The 20,002-nt window shown below is 35.9% G+C and overlaps 1 protein-coding gene across 1 annotated transcript in view; it reads right to left on the bottom strand.

Moving 5' to 3' along the window:
• The window catches only part of Gars1 (glycyl-tRNA synthetase 1), a 47,339-nt gene that overhangs the window by 17,422 nt on the left and 9,915 nt on the right, over positions 1-20,002 (bottom strand). Inside the window, 8 exon segments of the mRNA XM_047562565.1 lie at positions 6,177-6,222; positions 6,225-6,325; positions 8,927-9,072; positions 14,656-14,732; positions 15,113-15,201; positions 16,894-17,035; positions 18,680-18,782; positions 19,530-19,631. Of these exon segments, the coding sequence (XP_047418521.1) occupies positions 6,177-6,222; positions 6,225-6,325; positions 8,927-9,072; positions 14,656-14,732; positions 15,113-15,201; positions 16,894-17,035; positions 18,680-18,782; positions 19,530-19,631 (806 nt within the window).

Below are 20,002 nucleotides of genomic sequence, written 5' to 3'. Positions count from 1 at the left end.
ACTTCAGTGTATACATCAAAACATCACCTTATGCATCTGGGGGGTAGGGGGGAGGCAATCTCAGTTCATAGACAGAAGGCAAAACTTATTTGACCAGTTCTGACTCTTATCCATGAGTTTAGAGACTATACACACAGGACAGAAAGACAGAACTAACCAATTAAAAAAAAAAGATTAAAAAGCTTCAGATGAACAATCTAATATTTCTAAAAAAGTTAATTAAAAAAATCATAAAAAAAGTAATTATTGCTACAGAAAGACTAATCACTTGGGTGGATCCAAAATGGGGCTGCATTCCTTGTCACTCCAGAACTCAGGATTCAAGCAGAGGAAATATGTTCCTCTGAGAGGCAGTATCACTGCCCACTGAACCCCTGAGGTTTATCCCCCATTCCTCCGCCATGATCACCTGCCATCTGCCAGCATATCGCCTGCCTTTTGAGTGCAGATCACTTGCTGACCACCACTTATCATTGGCCACTTGGCAATTTGCCTGACTCTTGCCTGCCCATCACCCACCTTTCACGTACCCATCGCAAACTGCCGAATGTCCACCAGTGGGTCAGTCCACCACCAACAGTCGCCTGCTACCTGCTGTTGCCTGGAAGACCAGTACCCACAGGTTTGGCTACTCATGGCTGCTGCTATCTTGGGATTCAGCCAGGGCCTGCAGGTTTGCCACCACCACCACCGCCATCTCAGGGTGCAGCCACCTCTGGGGACACAGGCCAGGGCCTGGAGATATACTGGGGTACCTGCAGTTCTGGTTGCACCTGAGGTCTTTCTGCTCAGTGTGGTAGTGGCTGCCATCTGGCTGCCTCTTTGCAGGGCCACTCTTTTGTGAGAACACATCCCTGGTGGTCTCTTTGCAAGTTGAAAGGGCATTGAGATCTTGGGACTGCAGCAAGGCAGGGCCTGGGGAAGCTGAAGCCCAGGTCCTTCGGACTGCAGTTGGGTTTGGGTGGGCCAGTCTTGGTCTGGCAAGCCTGTGGAAAGCTAGAGACTAGGAGCAGTTCCCTGGGGGGAGCAAAGGTTGAAGAAACTGGAGAAAACTGGGCTATCTCCAGTTCAGTGAGTTCTGAGGGATGCTGGGACAGAAGGGGCCGGCTACAATGGGTGGGAAGACTGTAAGAGGGTGTGAGCGCATCTTGCTATCAGCTCACCCACCCAACTGGTCCGGCACCCACTGGACTGGAGCTAACATCAAACTTCAGACAACCTCACCTATCAGCAGAAAAGAGAAGCTGAGAAAATTTTTAAAGCCAATGGAAACAATCATTCAATTTTCCATTGAGAGTTTCCTTTTTTTTTTTTCTTTTTTTTGCCCTCCCTCTGACATCTCTACCATCTTTGAATCTGAATATTTTTCATGCATCAATTTATTGAGAAATGGGAAATATGAATATATACTACAGACTTGTTATGTATTCTTACATTTTTAAATCTGTAAGTATATTTTCTCTCATCCATCTGTCTCTCTGGATTCTCTTTCTCACTTCTCTCACACTAACAGCCAACCTCTATTAATTCCTCCCTCATTCTTACTATAAGTTTTTATCCCTTTCGTCTCTCCCTTCTCCCTCATAAACATCACATCTTACACTATTTCTATTCCCTCACTTTCCATCATTTGAGATGGTAAACGTTTTTAGGAAACTTACTGTTTATATTGTAGACAATAATTGAATTCATTTCTGTTTATTGTGACAAAACCATAAACACCTTAATAGCCATTTGGTTTAAGGTGGTGTATCATTTGCATTGGGAACTGTTAATAGTGGTCTTCCCATTAAAGGTGAGGTACTGGAAGCCTTCAGGGACATTATAAGACTATAGGATAGAATTCATACTGCCTCAGAACAATACTGCTAGATGAGAAGACACAAACAACATGAAAAACAAGGGAACACAGTGCCTCAAACAAACCAAGATGTTCCAATAATAGAATCCAGACAACACAGCAGAAGAAATGTCAGAAAAGGAGCTTAGAAAATACATAGCTAGATTGACCTTCAAAATAAAAGATGGTATCAGAGAGAAAACACAGGAAGTAAAAGATCACTTCAATAAAGAGGCAGAGATTAAAAAAAAAAAAAAAAAAAGAAAGAAATCAAGCAGAAATTCTCTAAATGAAGGAGACAATAAACCAAATTAAAAATTCAATGGAAAGTATCACCAACAGACTAGACTACTTGGAAGACAGAACCTCAGACAAGACAAAATACATATTCTTGAAAATAAAGTTGACTACACAGAGAAGATGGTAAGAAACCATGAATAGAACTTCCAAGAAACATGGGATAACATGAAAAGACCAAATTTAAGATTTATCAGAACAGACGAAGGCATACAAACCAAAGGAATGCATGATCTTTTCAATGACATAATATCAGAAACTTCCCAAATCTAAAGAAAGAAATGGAAAATCAACTATAAGAGGCTTACAGGACCCCAAATGTACAAAAGTACAGTAGACCCATACCAAGGTCTGCTTGATGAGAATGACTAACATATAAAACAAGTATAGAATAATAAAGGCTTCCAGAGAAAATAATCAAATTAAATATAGGGGGAAACCAATTCAGATGTCAGTTGATTTCCCAACCCAGACCCTCAATGCTAGGAGGTCCTGGAATAACATCTATCAAGCTCTGAAAGAAAATGCATGCCAACTGAGAATTTTATATCCAGCAAAAATTAAGTTTCAGATTTAAAGATGATATAAAAACCTTCCAAGATAAAAAAAAAAAGTTAAAAAGAATTCATTACAGAACATTCTCAGCAAAATATTCTGTGAGGAGGAAATGGAAAAAAGAAAAACAGCAAAGGGAGGAACTACACTAAAGGAAGTATCACTCAAAAGAGAAACTAAATCAAGTTAAAAACCAGAAATAAACCAAAATGACTGGGAATGCAAATCATATCTCAATAATAATGCTGAATGTTAATGGCCTAAACTCATCAGTCAAAAGACATAGACTGGCAGATTGATTTAAAAAAAAGACCCAACAATATTCTGTCTTCAAGATACTCACCCCCTATGAAAAGACATCTGCAAATTGAAGGTGAAAGGTTGGGAAAAAACATATCACTCACATGGACTGTGTAAACAAGCAGGGTTTTCCATCCTCATATCAGACAAAGTGGACTTCAAACCAAAGTTAGTCAGAGGGATAAAGACAGATATTTCATAGTGTTTAAGGGAATCATACATCAATAAAACATAATCATCATAAATAGTTATGCCCCAAACAAAGGAGCACCTATCTACAAACAAACCCTTCTCAATTTCAATAATCAAATAGACCACAACACAATAATACTGGGTGACTTTAATACACCTCTCTCACCACTGGATAGATCTTTCAAACAAAAACTAAACAAAGAAACTACAGAACTAAATAACACAATCAATGATTTAGACTTAACAGACATATATAGAGTATTTCTTCTCAGCAGCACATGGATCCTTCTCTAAAACAGACCCTATATTATGCCACAAAGCAACTCTCAGCAAATATAAAAAAACAGAAATACTACCCTGCATTCTATCTGAGCACAACAGAATGAAATTAGAAATCAACGATAAAATAAAATAGAAGCTACTCCAATATCTGGAGACTAAATAGCATGCTACTGGAAGATGATGGATAAAAGAAGAAATCAGGGAGGAAATAAAAAAATACTTGAGGCAAATGAGAACACCGATACAACATATCAAAATCTTAACGAAAGCAGTGCTTGGAGGAAAGTTCATTGCACTGAGCTCATTTATTAAAAGTATAAAAAGTCAACAAATAAATGACCTAACATTACATCTCAAAGTCCTAGAAAAAGAACAAGATCAATACCAAAAGCACCATAAGACAGGAAATAATTAAAATCAGAGCTGAGATCAATGAAATTGAAACAAAAGAAACAACTGAAAAAATCGACAAAACTAAAAGTTGGTACTTCGGAAAAATAAATAAAATTGATAGACCAGACCCTTAGCCACACTAACAAAGAGAGAGAGAAAGAAAACTCAAATTACTAAAATTCATGATGAAAATGAAAATATCACTAGACACACTACTGAACTATAGAAGATAATTAGAAACTATTTTGAAAATTTATACTCAAATAAAATAGAAAATCTCAAAGACATCAACAAATTTCTAGAGACATATGATCTGCCCAAACTGAAGCAAGAGAACATACACAATTTAAACAGATCAATATCAAACAATGAAATAGAAGCCCAGGACCAGATGGATTCTCAGCCAAGTTCTACAAGACCTTCAAAGAAGAATTAACACCAATACTCCTCAAATTATTCCATAGAAAAGGAGGGACCCCTTCCAAACTCATTCTATGAGGCTAGTATCACCCTGATACCAAAACCAGATAAAGGCACATCAAGGGAAAAAAACTTCGACCAATATCCCTCATGAACACAGACACTAAAATTCTCAATAAAATTCCGGCAAACTGCATATAAAAACATTTAAAAGATAAAGCACCACAATCAAGTGAGGTTCATCCCTGGGATGCAAGGTTGGTTCAACATACAGAAATCAATAAATGTAATACAACACATCAACAGACTTAAAAGACAAGAATCATGATTATCTCAATAGATGGAGAAAGAGCATTTGACAAAATACAACACCTCTTTATGTTCAAAACACTAGAAAAACTAGGGATAGTAGGAACATACCTCAATATTGTAAAAGCAATCTATGCTAAGTCCAAGGTCAACATCATTCTAAACAGAGAAAAATTGAAAGTGTTCCCTCTAAAAACTGGAACAAGACAGGGATGACTTCTTTCACTACTTCTATTCAACACTGTCCTTGAAACTCTAGCCAGAGCAATCACACAGATGAAAGAAATTAAAGGGATATGAATAGGAAAAGAACTCAAATTATCACTATTTGCTTATCACTATTCATTATTTAGAAGATCCAAAAAATTCCACCAGAAAACTTCTAGAACTCATAAATGAATTCAGCAAAGTAGCAAGATATAAAATCAATACCCATAAATCAAATGCATTTCTATACATAAGCGACAAATCCACTGCAAGAGAAATGAGGGAAACTACCCCATTCACAACAGACTCAACAAAAATAAAATACTTGAGGAATCAATTTAACAAAAGAGGTGAGAGACCTCTACAATGAAAACTACAGAACACTAAAGAAAAAAGTTGAAGACCTTAGAAAATGGAAAAATCTCCCATTTGCTTGGATAGGCAGAATTAATAGTCAAAATGGCCATTCTACCGAAAGTGTTAGACAGATTCAATGCGATTCCTATTAAAATCCCAATGACATTCTTCATATAAATAGAAAAATCAATCATGAAATTCATCTGGAAAAAAAACAAACCCAGAATAGCCAAGGCAATCCTTAGTAAGAAGAGTGAAGTAGGAGGCATCACACTACCAGAACTTAAATTATACTACAGAGCAACAGTAACAAAAGCGGCATGGTATCGGCACCATGTAGACCAATGGTACAAAACAGAAGACAAGAGACAAACCCACATAACTATGGTTATCTCATACTAGACAAAGGTGCCAAAAATATACATTGGAGAAAAGATAGCCTATTCAACAAACGGTACTGGGAAAACTGGAAATCCATATGTAACAAAATGAAATTAAACCTCTCTCTCTCACCCTGCACAAAAATCAACTCACCGTGGATCAAACTGAGAGACAAGTATCTGAATGGGAATAGATGGGTGTAAGTTTGTTAAAGGGCCCTCCAAATATCTGGAGGTTGTATCCATAACACCAACTGTTTATGGTTACTGAAACACTCTCTAGCAAAGCTGTCTGCCCTGGACTCCTGAAATGACTATCCTGTCATAACTCCTACTCCCTTTCCTACGCCACTGTCAAAACTGCAACTGGTTCAGAAAATCAAGAGCTTAACATCTTCAAAACATGACAAACAAGGAAAAAAGATGACTTTGGAGCAGGGAAGAAGCTTAAGCTATTTCCCACATCCTTCAAGCACATATCCATTATTCAAAACTGCCAATGACCCCAGATATTACATTTGGAGATTACAAAAGTAAAATAAGAAGAACACAGAAAAGACAAAAATAAATCAATAATTGGAACTAAAGCAGAATGGTTTCAAAATGGTGAGTTTTCACTCCTAACTCAATGTCAAGGACAGTACCTGACTCTGATGAGTCCAGATCGAGGGGAGATCTCATTTCTAAAGAATTTCCAATCTGGGCAGCAGCAAAAGGCAACTTTCCTTGATTGAATTCCAAAAGTCGTTTGAAATTCAGGAAAATCCCCTGTGCAGTTTCTGGTCTCAAATACCTATAAATTTAAGTCAACAGTCTGTTATAAAGAAAAAAAAAAAAAAAAAAATTCCAACAAACTTGAAACTTTAGATACAAATCTTAAAAGTCTCAAATAAACCATTTTCACAACAAAACTATACAGGTCCTAAAGTGAAGTTTTAGAAACAGAATAGTCCTCAGTAGCAAATATTTTCATAGAAAGTATCAGAAAATAGGTTAATTGGTACAGCAAGACTACTGTAAGCACTGTCACTTTGATTACTCCAGTTGTCAAAACACCCCCTCTCTCACAGTGCCCCTAAACCTCTGATGATGTCCTCTTGAGCAAACCTTTGTTTAGAGGCAGATTAAGATAATTTTTGTTCCCTCCAAAAATAAGATCTCTACTTAATTTTTTTTTTTTTGGTACCAGGAATTAAATCCAGAGGTACTTAACCACTGAGTCATATCCCTAGCTTTTTTGTTTTACATTTTATTTAGAGATAGGGTCTCATTAAGTTGCTTAGGGCCTCACTAAGTTGCTGAGACTGGCTCTGAACTCCAGATCCTCCTGCCTCAGTTTCCCAAGCTACTGGGATAACAGGTGTGTACCACCATGCCCAGCAAGACCACTACTTAAGAACACCTCTATTAATCCACATAATAAAACATAACTGTGAAACCAAAAACGAAGTCAATATGTGCTAAGGTTTAACATCAGAGTTCATTTAACATGTACATCATCCCACCAAGTCAGGATATTTTCAAGGATTCCCATATTATTTTATTCTCTGCAGTATTTTCTATTTTCAGACAGACTTCTGTGTTTCTTCATATTTTAAGTAGTTAAAAAAAATACACCATTATCATTGCCCTCACCTCAATTTCACAGAATATACTCTATGCAAAACACCCACTAGGAAAGTGTTCTCAATGGCCTACTTCCAAATAAGTGTTATTAAAACAACGTTAAAACCAAGAAAGAAGATATTTAAAATTTTATTCTCTTTTCACTTTCATGACCACTCTTCATTTTTGTGGTTCTTTCCAGATTTCATCCAAATATAAACAGCTACAGTTTATATGCACATTAATAAATGGTATGTATAAAGTTATGTTACTTCTTTCACTTATTTTCTAAATAATTGTAAAAAAAAATTACATTTAACAGTAGCAAAGTATTATATTAAAATGATCTTTATTATAATTCTTTAACCGCTCTCAAATTAATGGATAAGTAGATTATTTATACTTTTAATTTATATGTTCCTCATAAGTATAGTTTCTTTTCCTTTTGAATTATTTCCTTAGGTAAATTCCCAGGAAAGAACTGTCTGGGTTAGAGAATTCATATCATTTTATAAAATTTCTATGTACTATCAAAATGCAAAGTTTACCATTGGCTTCTTTCCACAAAATATCCCAAATCAACCTGGCATCTTTTCCTTTCTTTCTTTCTTTCTTTTTCTTTTTTTTTTTTTAACTAGGGATTGAATCCAGGGGCTTTTTACTACTGAGCTACATCTCCATCCCTTTATTTTGAGATGAGTTCTAAAATAAGTTACTAAATTGCCCAAGACTGGCCTCAAACTTGTGATCTTCCAGTCTCAGCCTCCTGAGTCAATGGGATTATAGGCATGCAACACCAAGCTCAGTTCATCCTGCTGTCTTATTTAAAAAAAAGTTGTGGCCATTTTGTCACAATTAATTTAAATTAAATTAAAACTTATTCTAAAACAAGTTGCTAGAAAAAATGTCTGACACTATAAAATGAATCACTGCCTGTGTTTTTTAACAGTGGACCAAGAATCTGGAGAAACAGCTTCCAATTCCGGATCACATTATATTCTGTCCAGCTTTGCTTATTCTGTGAAAAAACCTCAACTTTCAAATCAATAGGTTATAACTATGCTGTTCAATGATGGGATATTAGCCCCATGTCTATTTAATTAAAAAGCATTAGGAGTGGTGGTACACACCTGTAATACCAGTGACTCTGGAGGCTGAAGCAGGATCGCAAGTTTGAGGTCAGCCTTGGCAACTTAGCGAGACCCTAAGTAACTGAGTAAGATCCCGATCTCAAAAGTTAAAAAGAAAAGGCTGGGGATGTGGCTCAATAATAAAGCACCCTGAGCCCTGGGTTCACTCCCCAGTACTTATCAATCAAATTAAAATAAAATAAATTTTAAAATTCAATTCCTCGGAAGCACTACTTTCATTTCAAGTTCCCAACAATCACACATGCCTAGTGACTAGTACAGATTACAACATTTCCATCACTGCAGAAAGTTCCACTGGACAGCTATGCTAAACTAAATGGTTTCTAAAGTACACTTCAGCATTAACTTCAATGACAATCAAAATCATTCTTTGCCCTTCTGCCCTATGCAGTCAAAACTAAAAGATCAGGCTTTTATATTTATTTCATAGTTTAAAAAAATTACACATGGAAAAAGATTATATTAAGAAATATAAGAATAAAATTTAAGAATATGCCTGTCATTATTTCTCTTTAATATCTTCATTTGCACTTTCTGTACATCACTTTTCAAATTTTTTTCCTTCACAGCATTGATATTTACCTTCGATTACAAGCCATTTTAATAACTTGGTTACACAAATAAATTATGATACATACCCAGGCATGTTTCCTCCAGGTCCAATGAAGGTCTTGAACATTAAATTAAAAGGTACTGGCGGGGATAGATCATTCCCAGTAGTGGGGGATTTTACATTATAGTTCACAAAAAGATCTCCAAGTTCTTGCTGTCCATAGTTATCAAGCTAAAGAATTCACCAAGACAATAATTAGTGAAAAAGACAAAGAAAACAAAGCATCAGAAAACTATTACATATAATTCATTCATTCCACTGCTACAACACACACAAAATTCAAGAACATCAGATTTTACCTAAACTTCAAGACAGTCACATTAAAACTATAACCAGTTTACACACTTTCTGTTTACCAGCAGAAAAATGAAGACCTTTCTGGGACTGACCTAAAACTCATGACTTCACCATTTCACAATGGAATAAAGGAAGGAAAAAAGAAAGGAAGTTAGGCAGCTAGAACTCCTGTTCAATTATAATAGTTATTGGTTGGCAAGAACCTAAAATCACATAAATAAGTTTTAAAAAGTTGTATTTTACCACTGTGAACAAATTTAAGATGCTCATTTCCTTGTCAAATAATTAATGTGTTTATATCTTTTTCCACTAGATACTATTGAGCTCCTGAGGTAAAAAGTAAAAAAGCTGTGTCTTATTCACCTCTGCATTTTCCAGTGTACTGCACATTCTATACCATTCATGACAATCAATGCCAAAGTGATGTATGGGCGCCAATTCAACAATTTCAAATGACTGACAAACCATCTAATAGTAAAGAATACTTAAAAAGCCTTTTTTTAAAAATCTCCTAATAAAAATAAAATAATTTAATCAACTTATGGCATGAGAGCTGAGGCTCTCGGGTCAGTAAGAGCTGGACAACTCTTTTAACCCTACCATTAACAGGTTCTGTGACTCAAGATCAAGTTTTTACCTAACCTCTCTGAATGTCATTTGCTTATCCATAAAATGGGAAAAATAGAATTCACCCCACTGTGAAGGACTACCATGAAGAATAAATAAAACATGCAAAGTTACACTTAGCACGGGGCCTGGTGCACACAGCACCCATCCAATAAAGACTACTACAAGTTTTATTTGCTCCCCTCAATTTCCACTCCACAAAAAAAAATCAACTCACACTAACCACGTGTTCCAGATTTGAATGAACAATTTTAAACTTTAATATTCTAGGTTCTACTATTAACAATTTCTAGGGAGTATTCACAAAATACCATACTTCGTGCCACTACCCAGAAAGGTGGATTAATGAGAAAACAGTTTCAGTGACCTTCAAGATAGAAACACCACAAATGTAAGCTGGGGTTCCTACTTAAAGAGAAAGTCAAATAGCTTAAGGAACATTTCTGGTTCCCAGACAATTCAAGAACACATAGCACTTTTCAATAAAAGACATAATGAAAAAAGAAATCAGGAAGAAAAAGATTCTGAGGATACAGATAGGAATCAAAACGCCTATGGATGGGAATTTGACAATATCCAATAAATTGCATTTGCATTTACCATTTGACCCAGAAATTCCATTTCTAGGAATCTATCCCAAAGATACAATAGTAAAAATATGAAACATGTAAGCACATGGCTATTCAATGCAGCACTATCTGTAACGGTCAGGAGGGGAAACAGCCAAAATGTCCACTAACAGGGAACTAGTGATATAAACTGCATGCACACAATGCAGAATTATGCAGCTATAAAGTAGAATAAGGAATCTCTATATTATACTATGAAGTGCTCCGTGGGATATATTTTTATTTGAAAAAACCATGGCTGAGAAAAGTATATGTGGAATCCTATCATTTACCTAAAAAGGGAGGTATACACATATCTATGTCTTTATTTACATCCTGATTAAAAAAAAAAAAAAAAAGATTTTTTAAGTTAAAACCTGCTTTCCTATGTGTTGAGAAGGGAATGAGACAGAGGGTGAGAAGGGAATAAGATAGAGGGAAGAGGAACAGACACTGTATCTACTTGAATATAATTTGCTTTCAAAATTTAACTTTGGAGCCAAAAAAATTTGATGTAATTATAATACAAACTTAAATTTGAAAAAGGAAAACCTAAAAATTGAGCAGAAAACAAAATACACACACTGAGAATCTAGCTTGTGACCTAATGACAGAGAATGACTAACACATGACTTCAAACACAGATGTGAGACCACAGGACTAACTGAATACTTCTGGTATTTGAAAAGAAAGAACAAAGTGATTTTTATATTGTTTTAAATATTCATATTATTATTTTTCATTTTTATTTTTTGTAGTTGTACATGGACAGCATGACTTTATTTTTTTAATGTGGTGCTAAGGAGAAAACTCAGTGCTTCACATGTGCTAGGCAAGCGCTCTGCCACTGAGCCACAACCCCAGTCTCCAATATATTCATATTATTGATGATGATGTTGATATTGTTATTCTGAGAATGTTAATGTATACAGTGGGGAATAAAACATTAACAATTATGTTGGTGTTGCACAGAACTGGTATTTTTGGTGTGGGTAAAGAAAATAGAAATTTAAGATTAATAAAGTAAAATACCATAAAAACTTAAAGTAGAAGTTTCAATATCAATTCATGATGATTTTACCTTTAAAAAATGAGAATTCCCTGGCTCAGTTTACTGAAAAGGTCTAGAATCAATGACTAATACCATCTCTACTAATAAGGACCAGGGTCCTTTGGAGAAATGGTTCAGTCCTGTTCCAAGTCTGGGACAGGAAATGTACAAGATAAGCCTACAATTATCATAGTAAAAAGCAAGGGAGTTATCAAAGACTACTACAGGGTCACATCAAAAGCACTCAGCAGGGGCTGGGGATATGGCTCAGTAAGTAGAGTGCTTGCCTTGCAAACACGAGGCCCTGGGTTCGATCCCCAGCACCGCAAAAAAAAAGCACTCAGCAGACAAGTCCTGAGAGCCAAAGACTGGACAATTTAACCACCAGTAAGGATAATAACTGCAACCGACTGAAAAAGATCAAATGCTTTAATCTAACTCAGAGAAAGAAGAGAAAGAGGGAAAGGCAGGCAGGAAATCACTGCATTTTTTAAGGATGCTAGGGAATCAATAAAACAGTTAAAATAAGACGTGGAAATGGATTAAGCAGGTGTTTTCACTTTTCTTCACAAATGGAGTCTCAAAGAAACAGTGAATAAAAATGTTTTCCCATTTTCTGCTATTCTAGAATAATAACGGAATGACAAAAAAACATTTTGGAACCTCTAATCAACTAATGGGTCCAGACAAGGGTCATTAATGGCTGCAGCTCACAGAAGTGATAACCATCCAGAAGTACATAAAATCAGTAAATGTACTGCCACAGATATCTGGTCAGTCTCTAAAGCTAATACAGAAACTGATGAATATGTTTAACAGCACTTAATAATGCAATCAGCCAGGAAAATGTAAACAATAATTAATATGATATTAAAATTATTAGTATTTCCCAAGGTAAAAGCATTAATCTTCATTTTTAAAGAATTTTTATCTTTTATATATAATGAAATACTTACAAATGAAATAAAACAGTGTTTTTGAGACCTGCTTCAAAAAGCTCAGGGAGAAGCCAGGGAAGTAAATGGGGAACAGATTCAACAAAATGTGAAATTGTTTGATATCAGAATGATGAGTGCACATGCATTTATTGTATCTTCCACTTTTATGTTTTGAAGTTTTCATAATAAAAAGTTTAAAAACGACTTTACAAACTAGAACATTCAAAGGTGCATCAGCAAAAAAAGACAGAGCCAGATGCAGAGGCACAGACCTGTAATTCCAACAACATGGGAGGCTGAGACAGGAGGACAGCCTCCACAACTGAGACCCTATCACAAAATAATAAGTTTTTTTTAAAAAATGGCTAGGAATGTGGCTTGGTGGTAGAGTGTCCTTGAGTCCAAACTCCAGTACGGAAAAAAAAAAAAGAAGACAGAAAAATATAAACAAGAATTGATTCTAAGCTGTTAAATACACATAACAGAAGCAGAGCTTTTCTTATCACAGAGAAAGACGCAGTGCCTTTAAAAGAAACTATCAAGCTTCATAGGACTGAAAAGGAGTCTCAGGCATGAACAAACACAGCAAACACTATTCTATGCTCAACAACAGATGGCTTTTGGTCAGTGAGCCAACTGGGGCTGATTCCAAGCACTATACCATTTTCCATAGGTCCATTATTTTTCATGGAGGATTATACAGCTGTATACATATGTACCTATGGCAAATCATAAAACAAACAGACTGCTCTCCTAGACCCAGAAACAGAACATCGATGGTCAAATTATGATTTATCAAGTCAACTGGTTCTCCATTTTGACGATTTACTTGGAAACTAATGAACTAAGATCAAAGTCCCTCAAAGACACACACACACAAAATCGAACTCTGAAATTTGGAATGGGAAATAGAAAAACTTGAGAATAATATGAGGCGTCTTTCCTTTCTTCTAACAGAGGCTATACCTTTGGAAAAGGAGGAAATAAAATGAATGTGACTATAACAGCATCAAAATATAACAAATGATTTTCTAAACCATGAGTAATAATACTAAAGCAATGAGCTTCAAGCAAGAGATAAAATGCACTTCACAAGGACTGAAATAAACTGGCAGATGATTCATCAGCCAGATTAAGAAAGTCTAAAATTTAAACAAAGAACAGAATTTCTCAATGTTGGAAAACTAGGTATCTCAGAGAAAAATTCGCAAGTTAAAAAAAAAAATAGGGCAACAGTAAAAATGTAACCAGTAATTTCCAAGAGTAAAAAGCAATGTTAGGAAGTCCTAGTTTTAGCTTCAGATATGTCAATGTAAAGAAAAGAAGTATAAATATAAAGCTGTTTTTCATCCAATGAATCAAATAAAATTTAAAAAGTGAGCCTCAGTAGACTCATGACTGAATGTAGTTTTAGACTAATGTACTTTGCTTAAATGGAACAGCTAAAAGATAAGGTGAGAAACCAGTAACATATACAAACAGCTATGTGGATCTTCCTAGGAAGATGATAATGCAATTTTCATCATACTCTTAAACCTATTTTTCCTTCAGTGCTGGGGACTGAACCCAGGGTCTTCGGCATGCTAAGCAAGCACTCTATCATTGAGCTATACTATCAGCTTCCTTATCATATTCTTAAAGTGGTCTGTGAACCCAAAAAAAGGATTAAGGACTACTTTTAATATAGAAGGAACTCTTGCACTTGGTAAAAGGTCAGAATAAATAATCTCTATGTCTTTTTGCCACCCCTAAAATTTGTCAAATTAAATAATTATAATACTTTAGGTCTACAGGCAAACTGGGGGAAAAGGCAGAAAAGCAGGAGTCGTCTTCATCAGGTTCTAAGAATAGCACCTGAAGCAGATCAGGTGGCTGACAAGGGAGTGCTCATGAAGTTATCTGCCCCAAAATCTCCACACCAACACTGAACACTATTCATCCCCAGTAACTCCTTTGGTTTTAGCTATTAAGTCCAGAAAACATGTTTTAGAGAAGACACAAACTGAATGCCTATTTACACTGACTTGTCAGTTCTGCCTGAAACAAAGGCTTTTTTGCCTGAAACCAAAGAGACAAGAAAACAAAAAACAGGATGCTATGAGGGACGGAGTTAAACTCTGTTTATTTATGACTGTCCAGGGTCTGCACAATGTGGAATTCAATAGTTATTAGACGCAGAACAAAAGACAGCACCTAGCCAAGGGGACTCTGATAGCATCTCTAAAGTTCTCACCTGGGCCAAGACACTTTCCATCTCTGATTTCTTCTCAGCAGAACACTTCTTATCAGACATCAATTTCTGTAAGTGAGCTATAAAAAAGGTGTTGACATGTCAATTTCAATCAATGGGGAAAGGGACAATACATTTTAAGTTTCAATGCAGGACAATTAAAAAACAAATATAAGGATAACATTCTTAAATGAGACCTACAGCTGCTTTTATGGGGACTGTCAAGATACTCTCTAGATTAATTTACTAATTAGAAACACTATTATCTGCATACAACTTTTTTTTTTTTTTTAATTAGGGACTTGCTCTGTATACTTAAGATCTGTTCACTTTACTACTTTTATGTTTTCATCCCTATCCCAATAAAAAAATTTAATGGAAAATTTTTTGAGAAAACAAGTTTAACCTAAACACTTTATCGTGATCACTCATACTGTTTGACAAAGATGAAGAACCATACCTTTTAATAGATGGTCTGCCCGAAAACATTCTCCATTCTTTACATCTTTCACCATGAAGTCAGCAAATTTGTCTACATGGCCAGAGGTCCTAAATTAACAAACGCCAAGCCAATTTGTCATTTTCATACAAATTAATACATAAAGCTAGAATTAATACACAGTGTAAGACAATCTCCCCCCCGCAATAAGTGGTAGAGTGTTTATCTAGCATATGCAAGGCCCTGAGTTCAGTCCCTGTTGCCCTCCCCACCCACACAAAAGGAAAGTAATGTTATGGACTGGGTGTGTAGCTCAATGGCAGAGCACTTGCCTAGCATGCACCAGGACCTGGGTTCAGTTCCCAGCACTGAAAACAAAGGACAATTCCCCTATAATATGTTTACCCATACTTGTATATCCCAAAGATGGAAGCTCCCATATCAGTAATAATAAAGCATCCATGAGAAATAGTAATGTTATGCCAGAGGGAACTCTTCCTCAAATCTATTCTCAGCCTCTCCCAAGTTCTTCCTTCACTTATGAAAAAAGATATTAAGTAGATTATACTTTTTCACAAACTGTCATAATGTCAGTACTATGTTTCAGAATCAATTAGTAGGGCTGGGGAGATAGCTCAGTTGGTAAAGTGCTTGCCTTGCAAGCACAAGGCCATGGTTTGATTCCCAGCACCACAAAAAAAAAAAAAAAAACCCCAGAATCAATTAATATATAACATGCCTTTATTATTAGTGATCTAAGCAAAGGTCAAAATCATTAGGAATGTGAATAACCAAGAGTTAATTCATGATAGCAAAGCATAAAACAACGTTAAGGTAAGTTTTCTGCCACTGAAAACTGTACTGACACGGATATTATCACTACCTAGTTCCTATTAGTGGAACAAGTAGTTAAAAAAATAAACAGAGCTGGAAGGTACAGCTCAGTGTTCAAGTGTTTGTCTGGCATGTGCAAGGCACTGGGTTCAATCTTCAGCACCACATAAAAATAAATAAATAAAAATAAAGGTATTTTTAAATAAGTAATCCTAGAATTCTGTTCATTTCTTTGTTTGCTGTGTTTTTTTGCAGTGCTAGAGATCAAACCCAGGGCCTCACATAGTAGGCAAATACTCTAACACTGAGCTACACTCCCAAAAATCATGATCTTAAAGATCTACCATCAGGAATTCCTCTCATCATAATTGGGTGAAATTAAAAGAACCTAAAAGATGTTAATAATAATAAAATTACCTCTCTGCCATGTAACATTAAATGAACAACAATGAGACACAAAATGTTAAAAATTCCTGCCCTTTCAACAGTGTTGATAGAACTGCTCTGGAACTTCAATACAAATAAGTATTTTATTGAAAATGCCTACAAACCTTTTCTTAGAATTTCTGAGAAATTATACTAAGGAAATAATCAAAGATATACACAAAAATCTACCTATCAACACATGTAGTACAGTAGAAATTGACAAGCACCTTAAATGCCTACAATATGGCACTACCTTATGGCACATCCACAAAACAGAACACTCTGCTGTCATTAAAAATATTTCAGACCAGTATTTAGTGACATGAGTAAATGTTTGCCTAAATTACAAGATAAAGCCAGTGTGCTACTAACAAATACACAGGAACATACAAAAAGAAAAGAGAAAGGATAAACCTAAGGCATATTCTTTCTTTGTTTTAGTATTTTCCAAATTTTCTACATGAACATAGGTGGTTTTTGTAAGCAGAAAGTTACTTAAATATGTATATTAAAGAACTTGCACATTCAAAGTAGGATCTTACTTTAAAACTGGCTCAGGGGTGAGCATGGTGCAGTCAATCTCCAGAATCTGCTCCTCTTGGATAAAATGTTGCCTCCAGGTCTGGATAATATTGTTTTTCAAAGCACACCCAACTGGCCCAAAGTCATACAAACCACTAACACCTGTAAAATACAAGCTGTTACTCCAAACCAATAAAAACAAGGTAACATGAGAAACTAATACCTGTAAGACTTCACATACACCCCACGAAAAGGTTTTAAAGTCAACAAATCTCTCAATACTTAAGTTTCCTTCCAGTCAGCTGACAGAAGTAAAATTTTTAAATCTTAGTCTGTTTACTATTTTTATATTTGTAATTTCAAGTAGGACTAGTTCCAAATTGAAAGCAACAGAAATTCCCCCCCCAACAGGAAGCAGATTGTAGTTTTCTGTCATAGTAAATGCTGCTAATATCTAAGCCACCAACATGCTTATACATGCATAGACACTCATATGCTTAATATACTTATGCAGCTGCATCTTGCACGGGTGCGTGTTTGCACAGTTACACACATGCTTGCACATGTGTGCACTTACATGCTCACACACATACACTTATGCAATTATGCACTTGCATGATTATACGTTTACATGCTCATATACTTATACCCATACACACATTACATGCTTACACATACACACCTACACAATTACATACTTAAACACTTGCATACTTGTACACTTATACACATACTTACACTTTCATACTTACACAATTACATGCTCACACTCAGATACAGTTACACTCACATACTCAACACACTGAATACATACTTATTCATACATGCTCACACACACTTATATGCTCACATAGTTACACACTCACATATAATATGCTCACATAGTTACACACTCACATATAATATGCTCACATAGTTACACACTCACATACACACACTCACAAATAGTCTCACAAATACACTCAGCAATGCTCACATACACCCCCACACTGACACACTCACACACACATGCACATACAGACACATATATACACACATACATATAAACATATACACACACATGCACATACAGACACATATACAAACACACACATACATATAAACATATACACACACATACACACACAAATACATTCACATATATACACTCACACAGGTATATACCCACACAAACATGCATAATCACACTCATACATACACAGATATACTCACACACAGGCTCAACACACACTCACAAATATACACACTTTCATTCAGACACATACACACTAATACACACATATATTCCCTCACACACACACACTAACACACACTCATATATTCACTTGCACACATATAAACTCACCCTCACTCACACACTCACATACATACATACACTCAAGCATACAAGCACACAGAATAGGAGGAGAGGAGAGGAGAGGAGGGAGGGGAGGGGAGGGGAGGGGAGGAGAGGAGAGGAGAGGAGAGGAGTGCCCGTGTGTGGAGAGGCACTGTATGGCTAGCCAACACTACCAGATCAAGCACGTGACTTGTAGATATTTTGCTTTTGTGTGTTCAGAGTTACCAACTGGTGTAATTCCTATTGTCTGTTCTCTCTGTCCCATTTATTCTTGAAGACTACTTTTTTCCTTTAGGATACAGGGACTTGTTGAGGGCCTACATACTAAACATTTGATGTATCTGTACATTTATGCAATTATTCACTCTTCTTAAAATGTGGTAGAGACTTAGGAGCAGCAGAGGGCCACCTGGCTAGTTGAGGTTAAAGCCATTAACCATAAAAGTGTTCTATCATTAATCCCCTACCTCCATAAATAGCAAAAGCTTGATCATAGAAAAACCTCCTCTTCAAGGTATCTTCCATTTTTGATCTGTCTATAATGTCATCTTTGGGCTGTAATGCCAGCTCCTGTAAGAAAAAAAAGTTTTTTTAAAGTGTGTGATTGTACAAGTGAATGGTAATTTGAACTTATAAATTGGAATTTAGTTAACTCCTCAGTAAAATTCAATATAAAATTTATCAAACAGACAACATTTTGACAAATTAAAAAAAATGGAAGCCTTGGTTCCTCTCACCCTTTAGTAACAGAAAAGATACCTTCACTTAATTATTCAGGAACATATGTGATCATTTTCAAGATTATAAAACTAAGTACTAAGATGTAGATACTGGCAAGCAATATCAGTATCTAAAATTTTAGTTGATCTGTATAGTAAATTGGTGACTTTAAAACTTCAAACTACTAAATTTGGCTACAGGAGGCTTACTGACTTGAAAGGCTTGGGGCTGGTACGAGACAGAAAAAAACAACAAAAACATTATTTCTAACTTAGGAAAATTCATTTTAAAAAAAAGAGCACAATGCTTTCCAGGAAATTCATGAAGGATACTGAGCATAGGATCTGGGAGGCAGGTTCAGGAGTGGGGAATCAGGGCTCGGGAAGGCTTTGGAGAAAAGATGATGTTTTTGAGTTATACTTTGAAAGGATGAGGAGTTTGCCAAGTACAGGAGGAAAAGGCCTTCTAGATAAAAACAGATAAATCAAGTGACACTTGTTTAGAAACTTTTCTAGGTCTCTCCCACCCAAAGAGATTATATAAAGAGGAAGACTCATATACCTACTTAGGTTCCTATTTCAGCACCCCAAGACTCACCTTTGCTTCCAATACCCTCTTCCGGGCTTTAAGTTCAGCCACTGCTTTGTCTACATCCACTTGGGGTGCTTTATCTTCTTTCAGCTTTCGAACAAGATCTCCCTAGCCGAAAAACAGAATCTACATTTAGGATTGGTTTCAGGAGCCAAGAAACATTAGAATATTGTTTCTTTGCAGTCTTAGGAAAGGAACCCAGGGTCTTGCACTTAGTGTTCTCTACCACTGAACTCTACCCCTGGCAAGAATGTGTTTTTAAGCATGCCTTTCAATAAAACACCTGTAAAAGAATAATGCAATTAAAAGTATTGATTATGTAAAAGGTTGGAATGAATAACTGAAGGTCTCTGCTCTCAGCATTTATAAACCAAAGAATACACAGACAAGTTAACAACTATGAGCTCACATGGTGAATTTTAATGGGGAAGAGGGTAAAGAAGGTGGCAGTTTTGAAAAAGACTCATATTGATCACATG

The sequence above is a fragment of the Sciurus carolinensis genome, chromosome 8, assembly GCF_902686445.1.
Source record: "Sciurus carolinensis chromosome 8, mSciCar1.2, whole genome shotgun sequence".
NCBI lineage: Eukaryota > Metazoa > Chordata > Mammalia > Rodentia > Sciuridae > Sciurus > Sciurus carolinensis.
Note: the sequence above shows the minus strand (reverse complement) of the source record. Positions and strands in the feature narration are given on the sequence as shown.